Source organism: Alligator sinensis, unplaced genomic scaffold, assembly GCF_000455745.1.
Source record: "Alligator sinensis unplaced genomic scaffold, ASM45574v1 scaffold530_1, whole genome shotgun sequence".
Taxonomy (NCBI): Eukaryota; Metazoa; Chordata; order Crocodylia; family Alligatoridae; genus Alligator; species Alligator sinensis.
The window spans coordinates 642372-655636 of NW_005842673.1; the positions used below are offsets into that span (position 1 = coordinate 642372).

The 13265-nt window shown below is 43.4% G+C and overlaps 1 protein-coding gene across 1 annotated transcript in view; it reads right to left on the reverse strand.

Moving 5' to 3' along the window:
- GABRA6 (gamma-aminobutyric acid type A receptor alpha6 subunit) overlaps positions 1 to 786 on the reverse strand; it is a 30969-nt gene extending 30183 nt beyond the window's left edge. Inside the window, exons 1-2 of the mRNA XM_006033878.1 lie at positions 749 to 786; positions 456 to 574 (exon numbers count right to left, since the gene is read on the reverse strand). Of these exons, the coding sequence (XP_006033940.1) occupies positions 456 to 574; positions 749 to 786 (157 nt within the window). The remainder of the gene's footprint in view (positions 1 to 455; positions 575 to 748) is intronic.
- Between the last annotated feature and the right edge of the window lie 12479 nt (positions 787 to 13265).

Sequence of the window (13265 nt, forward strand, 5' to 3'; positions counted from 1 at the left end):
AAGACTGGGAAGGGGCAGAGCCAGAAATGGGGGGCATGTGCCCTGGCTTGCGGATTTTACAAGCTCACCCCTAGGCAGAGCCAGGCTTCAGAAGAGAAGCCTTCCTCTCCCACCCAGTGCATTACAAAGCAAACATGTCAAATCAAACAACTTAGATTGTCCACCGGGCAGTTTGTGCCAAATCAAGGGGGTAGAGGTGGTGGGGGCACCATTCCATGACTGGATGTATGTGTCCCCTGCAAATAGCCCCATTAAGGAGGTAGCAGAAGAGCCAGGAAGTTGCTGCATCGCTGCAGAGCTTCTGTGTGTTCAAATCTCCCTTGGGATAAGAGAAGCGAGACACCCAGACCTGGTTTCCCACACCCCACTGCTTCATAAATGCAGTGGTGTTAATATTAGGGAGGGGGCAGGGGAAGACAGGAGAGCAGTAGCTAGGGCCATGGGTTTTCCTCTACCTCCAAACCCAGGTCGGAGCCTGTTGTCATAGCCATCCAAGAGCTTGTCCAGAATGCGGGTGATGTTTTCCGAATACACGTTGCTGTCCTCATTGTAGCTCCCCAGTGCCTCGTCTACACTGCAGACACAGGAGAAACTGCCATCAGCCCGCAGGTCCTTTGCTTGTGGGTGACCTCACAAGTCACTACCCTGTGCATAGGAAGAGTACAGCGTGCACCATCTCCCTTCCCTGACCCAGGCATGCAGGGGACTAGTGTGGGGCTTATCTAGTCCCCTGGACAAGTTTACTCACCACAGAGTGATGCAGATCCAAGAGATCAGTAAATCCATACCTTGGTTCCAGCCTCTGAAATGTCCTAGTCACCTGGAGCAAGTTTCAAACCCATTTTCTGCCCCTCCCTCCCGCTCTTTCCCAGCAAGTCCAGCGTTTGATGATCTAAAAGGGCAGGTAGAGTGTCGTGGTTCTTCTTCTCCTCTGCTTCTCTTCCTCCCCCCTCCTCTTGTATGTGTGGGTGAGTGGAGTTGATTCCTCTACCGAGTTCTAGCCTCATCTGACTGGTTCATTTGGAGAATTAGAGTTTGAAAGGACGAGCACGGTTGGAGAGCAGTGACAATAATCAAATAAGGCATTAGGGGAGATTAAAAGGAAGCAAGCTACTGCTAGTTTTGGCATGGAGTTAGCAGGGCCCCATTAGGAAATCTGGAAGCGCGCTGGCATCTTGCTGATAGAGATTATGTTAGGAATGGCTTCAGCTTGTGCTATTTTTGTGGTTCACAGCTATGACTATGCAACTCATGCATCATTAGAACCTTAAGAAGTCTACCATTTTTCACTTAGTTGTTTTCTGACCTTTCCCAACAGGTTTAAAACCACGACATGGGGCTTTAGAAGCCCACAGTCACGTACATGTTTCAAAGGGCTTTAAAAAATAAATACTTACCTTTATATTAGTGAACTGCATAGAGAAAGTTTCTGGGACTTGAAGCCAGGGCACTGGCAAGCATGCCACTTCTGCTATAATTGGACTTATTTGCTATTAGCTGCCAGTATATCATTACTAATTTTGTAATGATAAGTACTAACTGGATCATTAGGATCACACCCTTCAGTAAATGTCTTAATATAACTAGCCCAAAAGGAAAGCAAGATCAGGCCTCTGGAGCTCTTTTAGTAACAAAACTGTTCTCTGTAAAGCCAATTAATTGTACAGGATCCATGCCGTTTTAGCTCTTCTGTAAACAAAACTATTGGATGTGTTTTCTTTGCTAATAGTAAAAGACAGGAGAACAGGTTGTTGGACCAAAGGAGCTTATTTTTTTTATTATTTTTGCATAAAATAAACCGATGTCACCAAGCTCTGAGCAATTATGTTTAAGTTCCCCTTGAGAGAGACAAAATGCATTGAGATTCCATGAGTTGGGAGTGAGTGTTCATTTGAATGTTTGTTGTCAAGTTCTTTCCTCTGAAGTTTTGGCTTCAACACAATGGGAAAATCCTATTAAACATAGATAACATGGTTACAAGCATATGACCAGCAGGGATTGTCTATGTCATTGAGTCCAGTTTCCTGATATTATCACAACCATGTTGTATAATCTGCATGGCCTTACTTGGTGGCACACGGCCATGGTTCTGGCTTCCTGTGGCTTTCCAACATGAGTTGATATCTTCAGGGGCCTTTGGGTTGTGGAGTAAAAATAATGACTTCTAACAATATCAAGACTCTTTTTGCATGAAATTACCATGCAAGAATTGCATCACCTAATTTACAAAACGAGGATATTGAGTATTAAACTATGTGGCCAGGAAAAAACAGAAAATTAAAACAGTCATACCACAGGGTCATATTCCATCATTTGGATTTGGTTTGGTATTCCAGGCCCACCATTTTGAAACTCTGCCTCCATTTCTCAGATACAGCTTGATTGTACTGATACATTTTTGGCAGCTTCTGTGCACAGGTGCTCTAATTGACATTAATGGCATATACCCTTTTAACACCACTAGTACCATTTCTTATAGATGCTAGATGCTAAGGTCAGAAGGGACCTCAACAGATTATCCAGTCCGACCCACTGCCTAGGCAGGTAAAGGTGCTGGGGTCAGCACTGTTGGCAAATATATATCCATTACTAGTAAACAAGTAATGTTTGTCTTAATTTTTTCATCCTTTATTACACTCCTTACAGAACTATATATATGCTTGACTTAATAAGGATCCTTCTAAAATGGTGTCCTTTCACCTTTTGAATAGGAAAAGGAAATTGTTGTTACAGAACAAAAGCGGAAGTGCTTAATTGCACTACTAGCACTTGCAGACATTATAAGATAAATGGAAAAGTGAGAGAGGAAGCCAGGATCTTAACTTTTTCAAGAATGCCATGTACATGCCCATGGGTGGATCTAAGGTTTTGGAAAGAGGGATGCAGGTGGTATGGTACATTCTCCCATAACACAATCCATATTTTTCTCCAATTAAAAAGAAACTAGAAACTTAACAATATGTTAGGGGCCTAGGACTGTATTGTTTAGTTTATGAGCAAAGCAAAAACTAGTTTAACTGAATCTGCAGGGGTAACTGCTACCTCCAGGGAGGGTATAGCTGTTACCCCCTCACCAGCCTGGCCACGAACACAACTGCTCCCTGTACCCCCTACCAGTCACCCTGACACTCCACCATAGCCCCAAAGTGCTCCTTCTATGCATTGCTCTGGCCACGTCAAATGTCCCTTGGTTAACTCTGTTCCCTGTTGTCCCATATATCCTCATGCTCAGCCTCACTCCATCAAACTGAGTCCTACTCTGTCCCCTAACTGCTCCCACAAATCCAGTGCACCCTGCAAAGATTTAGTCCCACCATGTCCCAGCCCCTGGACCCTTTCTCACCCCACTTACACCACAGTGAGCCCCCGCCTGCCCTCCTGAGCATCCACATTTCATAGCTCCTCACACCACCCCTCTAACCCCCAGGCCTCCTTTGCCCATGATCCCTTTTTCTCCATTTCACCCCCACGGATCCCCACCACCCTGCTCAGCCCCAAATATCCTCTGCCGTTCATGCTCCCACAGGCCTCTGGTGCTCATGACTTCCGTTCACCCCCTCATGACCTCTGGGAATCTTTTCCCTGATGTGAGGAGGGGAAGAGCAAGGGCGGCGGGGGGCAGTTACTGTCCTGCCCCTGATTGCTTCCCTCCTCCCCTCATCACAGCATGTCCGTAACTGGCTTCCACCTCCCTCCACCTCCAACACAGAACCAGCCTGTTGGGGAGAACTTGCTTCAGCTGCTGGCAGTGCCCAGGCCCAGGAAAAACAACTGCTCTCTTCCACTGATTGTCATCTGCTGCAACGAATAACCAAGGAAAGGGTCAGTGCAATAACTTATGTCTTTGCCTCATCTTAGCAATTCCTTTCTGCCTCTAACTGCACAACCCATCCTGCTTTTAGCTCAGCTATGTCCCTACCCTTCCCTCTCTGTCTTTGTTTTGTTGTATGTTTTAGTCCCTAGGAACAAAGCTACCTAGAAACAGGTTCCTAGATAGCAGCATACCCACCTTTACTGGGCATCCTCTGGGGTGAACAGAGAAACCTTATGTGTGGATAACCAGTGCGATAGTTGTAGTTCAGAGGAAGATCAAAGGATTTAGCACCTATGGAGTGACGAGATCAGCAGAAATCAAGTAGGTAATAATGAACCATGAACTCAGTTAATTCCCTCGGCTCCACCTGAATACAAACAGGACTTTCAGTGGAGCTGGAATTCAAAGGAGGGTGCAACCACACCCCTAACCCTCCTCCCACATCTGCCACTATATATAGCAAGCTACATAAAATCCCCCATCACAATGCTGCAAATGATTCTTGTTTTAGAGTTCCTAGAAGCAAAATAATTTGACCAAGTTATTTGCAAGGTATTTGCATAGAGGACTTTATGTGAGCAGGGTGTTCAGAGCAGTTAGGTGATCTCTCACTTTAAACATATATAAATGCATTATTTGCATGTGGAAGAACGGGAAGAGAAAGTGTCATGGACTATAACAGGCAATGAAGATGTGGAGTCCCCTGTTTCTCTGTTCACCCCTCCATGAGCTATGGAAAAGTCCTGAGGGCAGATTTTCACCTGGATCCTGTTAAAGTTACAAATCTTTTTTTTTCCCCTTGTGTTCTCTCAACCTTTTGACCTGGAATTTCCAAGAAGGAAGCAGAGGTGCCCCTTTGCTCTGTGGGTCTCAAAACTTTGAAGCAGATGATTCTTTTTATTAGTAATAGCAGGTGGAAGTATTCTGTCAAAAAGCATTTCCTCCGCTCTCAGGGAAATAGAGTCAGGTTTTGGGCCACCAGATTCTGGATTTTGAAGACTGAAGTTTGTAAACAAATGTGTTCTAAATGGAAATGGCCTCTGAGTGGACAATTCATTAGGATAACAGCTTTAACTGACTTGGGCCAGGGTTAGGAAAGAGAGCTAGGCATAGAGTCAAGAAATGAATTTCCCTGGGATGACAAGGATCTCATGAGAGCAATGAAAATATTGATCTTGGAAAGGTTTTGTTGGCAGCACAATCTCTCTGTGCATAACTAGACAAACACTTTGGAAGTTTGGTAAGAAGAAATGAATTGACACTGGGAAATGATTATAAATGGTCTACTCTACATGGTCTAAATGTGAAGCTTTTGAATAGCAAAGTTAAAGAGTGAAACTACTAACTCTGTTGCTTAATGGAATGTCATTATCATGGCAATGAAAGATAATGCTTCTGAGTCATTTAGGGACTACTACTAAGAGGGGATGATTTCTTTGTCTACCTGCTGAAAGTGCATGAGATGCTTAAATGTTTGCAGAATGTTTCGTGAGAGGGACTTTTTGGAACAAGACCCCTATTTGAAAATATATTTAGGCTAGTCTTTCCTGAGCAGCTCTTTGAATACAGTGTGCCTACAGAATTCCTGTTACGTGTCCAGTATTTGCAGATACTAAAATGCTAAAGGTGGCTAATGTGGGGAAACTTAATTTCTCAAGATAGGATGTGCCTATCTTCCCTCCCCGCCACCCCCCACCCCATTTCTCTTGCAAGAGAAATGGCCTGTGTAGCTATTTTATGTAAGGGGAAGAGGTGGGATACTTTTTTAAGGTCAAAGAAATAATTTATCTGATGCTGAATTAAAAATGAACAAACTTCTTCATGAAACGTCCATTTTTGTTTGTTCAAACCCTTTGAGACTTCAGATCTTTTTACATTATTTTCTAGGGGAAAGAACTCCATCTACCTCTTGCTACACAAGGGAAACTATATAAAGATTGAGGTTCACACTTGTAAAGCTCTGCATGTATGAGTGGTGTGCAAAAAATGTCCTGATCCTTGTCCCTACCCTCATACCTTTATGTTACAAAGCATCCTTTAAAACTAACCTAATTGCCCTTCAGGGTTTGTCTGGGGCAAACTTGGAGTGATATATAGTACCATCTTATGTCACCTTTTTCCTAGCCCTCAATGTAGACAGCAGGGATGACTCATTCTTGCACCAGTGCCATATCAGCACTGTGGGTAGCTGGCACAAATCAGAGTTGTCTTGAGGACTCAACAAACATAAAAGTAGATTGTGTGTCTTGTGTGAAGCACAACTCAGCCAAAAATTAAGATCTGTTTCCCTGCATATGCGTACAAGTTGGAGCTATGTGTCTGCAAATGTATATGCATGCATAATTTCCTATCTTTTTATGAAAAATGCTCAGCTATTGAGTCTTATTTCACAAAAGACTGAGCTATAGATTTTGTTTTACATCCAGCAAAATCAAAGGTCCAAACTGGCAGAAAACAAATCTCAAGCGGGTTTGAAAACATTGTTCAATGTGCAATTCAGAGTAAATATTTCCTCAGAGGAGAAAGACACCTCTTTTGGCAGACACTACTGTGAAGCAAATTAAATTGCTCATTACACATTTTTGAAGGACAGAGGACTGACTTCTCATTTAGCAGTTTTCATCCTAATGACATCAGAGACACCTGTGACATTAGGAACAACCAATGCAACTGATGTGCTGCACAATGCAGTGAAAGAATTGTTGCCTGGTTTTCTCAGTTTTTACCTTATGAATGATTTATTTGGGCATTATAATGACTGAACCCTTCCTGAGAAATGCAGTAGGTGTTTACGGATGCTGCTCTGGGAGCTGACAGCCACCTCTTGAGCAATGTGATCATTTGTCTATTCTGCCATCAATAGATAGCTTAAGAAAATGGCACCCGGGGCTGCCTGCTGCATTTTGTGGTGAGCAATTGCAGATGGTGACCCAGGAGAGGCCACAAAAAAGAGAGAGAGAGAAAGTTACACAAGTTACTCTTCACTTCTTGCAAACTCTCTTCTTCTTGTGAAGTTGGACCGTCTGCAAAAACAAAAGCCTCTTAGCCAAATGTCAGCTACTGTTCCCCTCCACATTGAAAAGAAAGAAAAGCCATTAGGGGGGCAGTAAGTTAATACTACTTTGGAAGCAACATTAACACCTTTGGATGCTCTTTGCCTGAGTAACCCCCACTTTTTCCTTGAAGGGGTTGCTGAGACTATAACTATTAAATGGTAGGTGATGTATGAATTCTCACATTACCATGAAAGGGGTAGTAGTGGGAAATACATGCACGCCTCTAGTGGGTAAAAATTTGCTTCCTCCCAAAGTTAACCTAAATTTTGTTGGAAGACATGTTTGGGTACCCAAAATTATTAAACAATTTCTGAGTTAGAAGGATGGCAGAAAGAAATTTGGTATGCTTCCTCTTTCAATGCTACAGTGTGGTAATATTAAAATAAAAAACCTGATCCATCAGCTACATTTACTTTGTTACGTGTTGTAAGTTTTATTATTTCACAATGTAATGACTTTACACAGCTCTTCGCTATTAAGATTCAGATTCAGATTAAAACTTTCTTCATACTCTGAGTATTTGACAGGAAAGCTTAATGAGAAGTGACCAATGAATCATGACAGATCAGAACAGAATGAAAATGTTGGTTTCCCATCATGTTCTCTAGTTTCTCCTGACCCAAAACAAAGTTGTCCATAGTCATACCAGCTAGTGGCTACATCAGGGGTGGGCAATTATTTGGGCTGGAGGGTCACTTAGGGAGTTTTGGTGAGCTGTTGCAGGCCAGGCCAGCACCCTCCCCTGCTTCCAGAACTGGGCTGAATCAGCACCCCTCCCCTGGCCTGCAACAGCTCCCCAAATGTCCCTAAGTGATAGATTAGTCCACTAATCTGGGGGCGCTGAATAGAGCAGATAGATGGGCAAGGTTTCTATGGAGATTGGCCCAGGACCCCTGCAGGCAGGGTGCATGCAGCCGGGTGGATGGGATGGGGCTGCAGGGGGCTGGGGAGTAGTGTCCAGGAGTAGGACAGGGCTGGGATCATGGGGCGGTGGTCCAGAACACAGTCGCAATCTGCTCCCAGCATGGGACTGCACTGCCACCACCATGCCATCCTGGCTCCAGCCCCATCTCTGCCCCTTCCTGCCTGTCCTGCTTCCGGATGCTGCTCCCTGCTGCCTGTTGTCCCATCCCATACACCCGGCCGAGCATACCCTGCCTGTGGGGATCCCAAGCCAGTCTCCTTGGAGACCCTGCCTGCCCACCCACTCCATGTGGCACCACCAGCAGTGGGTACAGGGCAGATGGGCATTGGTACCCAGGCACTGGGGCTGGCAGTGGCAGCAATACTGGGCAGCAGCAGCCAGAAGGAGCCACTACTGCTGAGGCTGCCAGGAAGGAGAGTCCGACCACAGTGCCACTCCAGCCCTGCTGCACGCCCAGGTCTGGCAGGACGGGCTGCCCTTACCACAGCCTTGGCTGCCCCCTGTGTCTAGGCCAAGCAGGGCCAAGGGACCTCTTATGGGCTGGATAATATCCCTTGGTGTGTCAAATCTGGCCTGCAAGCCATATTTTGCCCATCCCTGAGATATAGCGTCCAAAAGAAGCAAGTTTTCCATGTGTGACTGTCAATGCAATTCTCAATATCTGAGAATTTTTCATCAAAGGATAGGAAATTACACAGGCATATGCATTTGCAGACACATAGCTCCAACTTGTATGGTTATGCAGGAAAACAGATCTTAATTTTTGGCTGAGTTGTGCTTCACACAAGACGCACAGAAACAGGTTCCACGCATGGGTTTTTTATTTACAGACTATTTTTTTTAATGAGGGCATCAGTGTAAGCCCGGCACTAGGTGAAAGAGAAATCCTTCCTTGTCATCAATGATTTACAACGGCAGGGACTGATTTGGGAGGCCCTAGTAGTTTCATTGTAGCCATGAGCTGTGGCTTTCTTTCAACACTGTCCAGAAACTGTATTTGGGAAAAAACAAAACATCATATTAATCCTTAAAGTTTTTCCATCTGTCATCTTCACTATACTGTGCAGCTACTACCAAGGATTTTCTCCAGCCACTGCAGTCTGCCACCACATTTCAGATTAACCCCCCCCCCCAATTTTCAGCCCTCAAAATCAATGCTTTCTTGAGGTCAATCTTTCCTACCACTTCCTTTAGGAAAAAAACCTCACATACACACCCATGAAAGAAATGCAGTATATTTATTTTCTTACTCCTTATTTGGCAATGAGAATCAAGGAATCCTAATTTTGTTATAAAACATGGAAATTTGCAGAAATACATTTTTTCCTCTATATTTACTATATATCATGTATGCATAATGTAAAGATAAAGCATATTCAGGAAAGATATATGGGACAGGGCAAGATAATGTTTGACAAGTAATTCAAGTGTATACATAACAGATCATCATTCTAGTAATATATACTCTTTCCTTAGATAAATTTCCCTGGTATGTGTGCATTTAGAGATAAAAACCTAAGGGCATGAAAATTTATTTTTTCTATGTAAGATCATTTATTAAATAAACTTTAATTACCATATTTTTACATAATATAGCTTGCACTTCAAAATGAAAGCTTAGAATGATGTCTGATTTTGCTTGCTACTCTATTTTCAAATACAGATAACTTTCTTATAAATTCATCCTTTCAGATGGAGTTCTTCTACACTTTGTTTCAGTCCAAAAAGCAGAAGGAAAACTGTTAAAGTCATCTTGTACTGAAGGAGTATCATCTATTATACTTTTCCTATTTGAAAGTCTGTTTTTTGAATTCATAAAATAAAGACAGTCTGATGTGAAAGTTGGAACTTAACACCTAATTGATTTTTGGTAGGGAGAGATGTTTCTCTGGTTTGTGATAAAAAAGTTAGAATTTAGTACAATGAAGACCATTTGAAAACTGATCAAGCACTGACCAATTTGTTTCCAAACCAATCTTTTCCAGATAGTTTTATTACACAGACAATCAGGTAGGATGTATTTAAAAATGCATTACTAGTCTGTAGGACTTACGCTCTTGATAGGGATGCTTTTGAAAATAGACTCATAAGACTCCAATTTTTTCTTGTATGGCTATATTTTATAAGGTGCTGACTGCATCTTGGAAAGGAGATGCATGTATCATATGACAGTGTCTATATACATGAATCACTTCAGAAGTGTTAATTATTTCACATGTTAAAAGCCAGTGGCTGTGCAAAATCTACAGCTTGTACAAATGGTACATGTTAACTTAAAATTCTCTGGACCTGCAGAAGCTCAGTAACCTGCGGAAGCTCTCACACATTCTCCACCTTCTTAAGTTCTTCCCAAAGCACTGTTTATTCCAATATGTGGCCACTATCTTTACCAGACTCTTTGGCTTTGTCCAGCAGAATATGCTGAGAATTGAAGAAGCATGAAATAGCTGATTAAGGAGTCTGGCTAGGACACCCCCCAATCACCTGTTTGGTTCAGTCCATATTAGATGGCATGCTGGTTCCAATTTCTGCTGTTGTTCCTTTATTCTTTTTTTTACATGCTCTGGCATAGATTATGGATGTCTGATCCTATTCCCAGAGCCTCTCCAGCTTCTATCACTTAGTACAAAAATGTATAACACCATTTTAGACTTTCTTCCTGGTGGACATTCCACCTCAGGGGGCCCCATCTAATTTTAACTGATAGTACCAAAGTTTTGCGCACACAGTTCATAGGAGGCATTCTCACAACATTAAATGGCTTTAAGGTAAGCAAAATAAATGCATTAAAATGTGACATCGAGAGTTATGTCCATGCTACCTTTGACTATGATAAAGAACAGCACTATGAAAATTCTCCGTTTGCTCACTCCCACTCTCTGCAGGCAATCTTTGAAGAAATGTAATATAGATGCCATTGAAGCAACACTCACTGCATGGTAATAAATATGCCTAAGGCCAAGAGCCTGAGAACAGTGCTGGGTGTATCCTTGGCATATGCCAAATAGGAGCTATATTACATTTTTGGCATTTAACATGCTTAGAGTGGAGCAAATGCATGGGGCATCTTTTTACAATGGTCACCCCTGGCAGTGTAGAGTTATGATAGACTCCCAAAAAATAGTTACCACTACTAATTTGTCATATCCTGAGACTTAATCTGTCTAGTCTGAAGGACCAAGCTCTTCAGCTTCTTTCATATTAATGAAAGATGGGAGCCTGTATAACTTTAACCTATCTAATCCATCAGAAACAGTTCCTTGGAAGTGACACCCTTTTAAATCCATCAGAGATGTCTACAAATTCATTACCTTTGTATTTTCCTAAGTAACCAACTTCCTACAGACAAAGATGTTTTCAAAAAAGGATGCTGATATTTTTGTTTGAAATGATTGAGAATTATTTCCTGAATAAATTGATGAAGTTATAATGAGGCAATGTTTGCTTGTATTCTATTTCAGAACTTAAGGATTTAACAAATTATAGGTATGCTTACAAATAACAATACATTTTATTCATAATCCCTGCCTATTGAACATAGATGTCCAAGTAACTTGAACACATAGAAATGGGCTTTTCTCTGCGGCCATGGGGGAAAAACTAGGAGCAATGGCATCAAGCTTCAGCAAGGGAAACTTAGGTTGGAGATAAAGAGGAACTTTCTGACTCTGAGGGTAGTCGAGCATTGGAACAGGCTACCTAAAAAAAATAAATAAAAAAAAAATCTGGAATTTCCATCCTTGGAAGTTTTCAGGAAAAACCTAGAGAGATGCTTGGCTGGAACGATTTCTTGAGTAGGAGGCTGGACAAGATGACTTTTGAGGTCCCTTCAAACCCTACTTTCCTATGATCCTATATTATGATCCTCTGTTATAAAGATGGTTGGTTTAGGTAAGGGGAAATGGTTGACCATTGTAACACAATCAAAAAGAATTGTCTTCTTAATAACAAATCATGTTTAATACATAAAACACATCTGCTTTATATTTTTCATTCTTAAGTAACGTAACTGAATATTATTCTTAATAATATTACAGGCTTTTTAACAAATTTATATTGCTTATTAAAGAAACAGAACAAGCGATTCAAACTAAGTGGTCAAAGATCATAACAGGAGATAGACAGATTTTTAACAGGGCCGTTTCATTAATGCAGTGATTCCCAAGTCTATGCTGCAGCACAGTAGTGTGCTGCAAGACCAACAGAAATGTGCTGTGAGGTTCCCCCCGTGTGTCTCCTCCTCCATCCGGCACCCTGTGCCTGTCCCGGCTACCCCAGCAGTGCCTGTGGCTGCTCCTCTGAGGACTGTCACTGCTGCTGCTGCCTGGCTTTTCCTCATAGCTGGTGCTGATGATACTCTGCAGCGGAAAATAACAGGCATTTCTGCTCTGTACACATACTTTCATTTTTTCCTTCAGTGAATTGTTGAGTGGTGTTCTGGGATATTTAAGCAACCTAAACTAAATTACATAGTGGGCGCATCTACACGAGACACTTAACTGAACATTGGCATAGTTTACTGTGAAGTAAGCATGGGTGTCTACATATGCACATGCTTACTATGCAATAAACCTCCCTAATCCCAAGGTAAATTTGCTACCTGCAAATGCAAGTAGCAAATGGACTGGAGATTAGTAATGACGCAGTAGCACTCATGTAGATGCCTGTCTGGGAGCAAAATCTGCTCCCAGTCAGTCATCCACCAGGAGGTGGGAGATAACTCCCTACTCTCAGGAGTTGCCTGCTGTCAGGGTAGGCTCCACCGCAGGAGCCTGGGCAGGGACCATGTCCATCTTTCCCTGGCAACAACAAGCTCCAAGCCCCCTGCTCTGAGATCACAATTAGGGAGTGGAAGCTGAAAAATCCTTATGTCTCAGCCCAGACTTCACCATTGCAATCAGGGTGTCGGGGGCTGGGAGACTCTTATCTCCCAGTGCTGGCTCCATGACCATGGGGCCAGTGCTCGGAGACCCTTATGCTGGGACATCTATGGTTGTAGAGCCGGTGCTGGGAACTCCCTGTCAGAGGGGACAGGGAAGCCTGAGCAGGGAACCCCCACCACCCCCAGACTATCCCCCCTCCTTCCAGCTCCATGCTTATAGAACTGAGTGGGGAACAAGCCACCCAGTCTCCACCTGGTCAGGGACGGGTCCCAACCCCATCCCCCAATCAGGTGATCAAGGCATGAGGCCTGGAAAGAGCTGCAGGGGTGGGGTAGGTCCTAGCACCATGCCCCAATCCGCTGGTGCAGCAGCCAGCAGCAAGCTAGCTGCCCCGCATGTGAATTGGGGCAGGGGGCTGGGACCTGCCTTTTTTATGCAGCTCTTTCCTAGTCCCCAGCCCATGGTGGGGGATCCAGGGCAAGGAGCTCCCTGCTGCCAGGGAAAGTGGCTCACTGCCAGCCCCTGAGCTAGTACCCAGGGCGAGCCTAGAGCTCCTCACAGTGGCGGTAGGGGTCCATTTCAGGGCT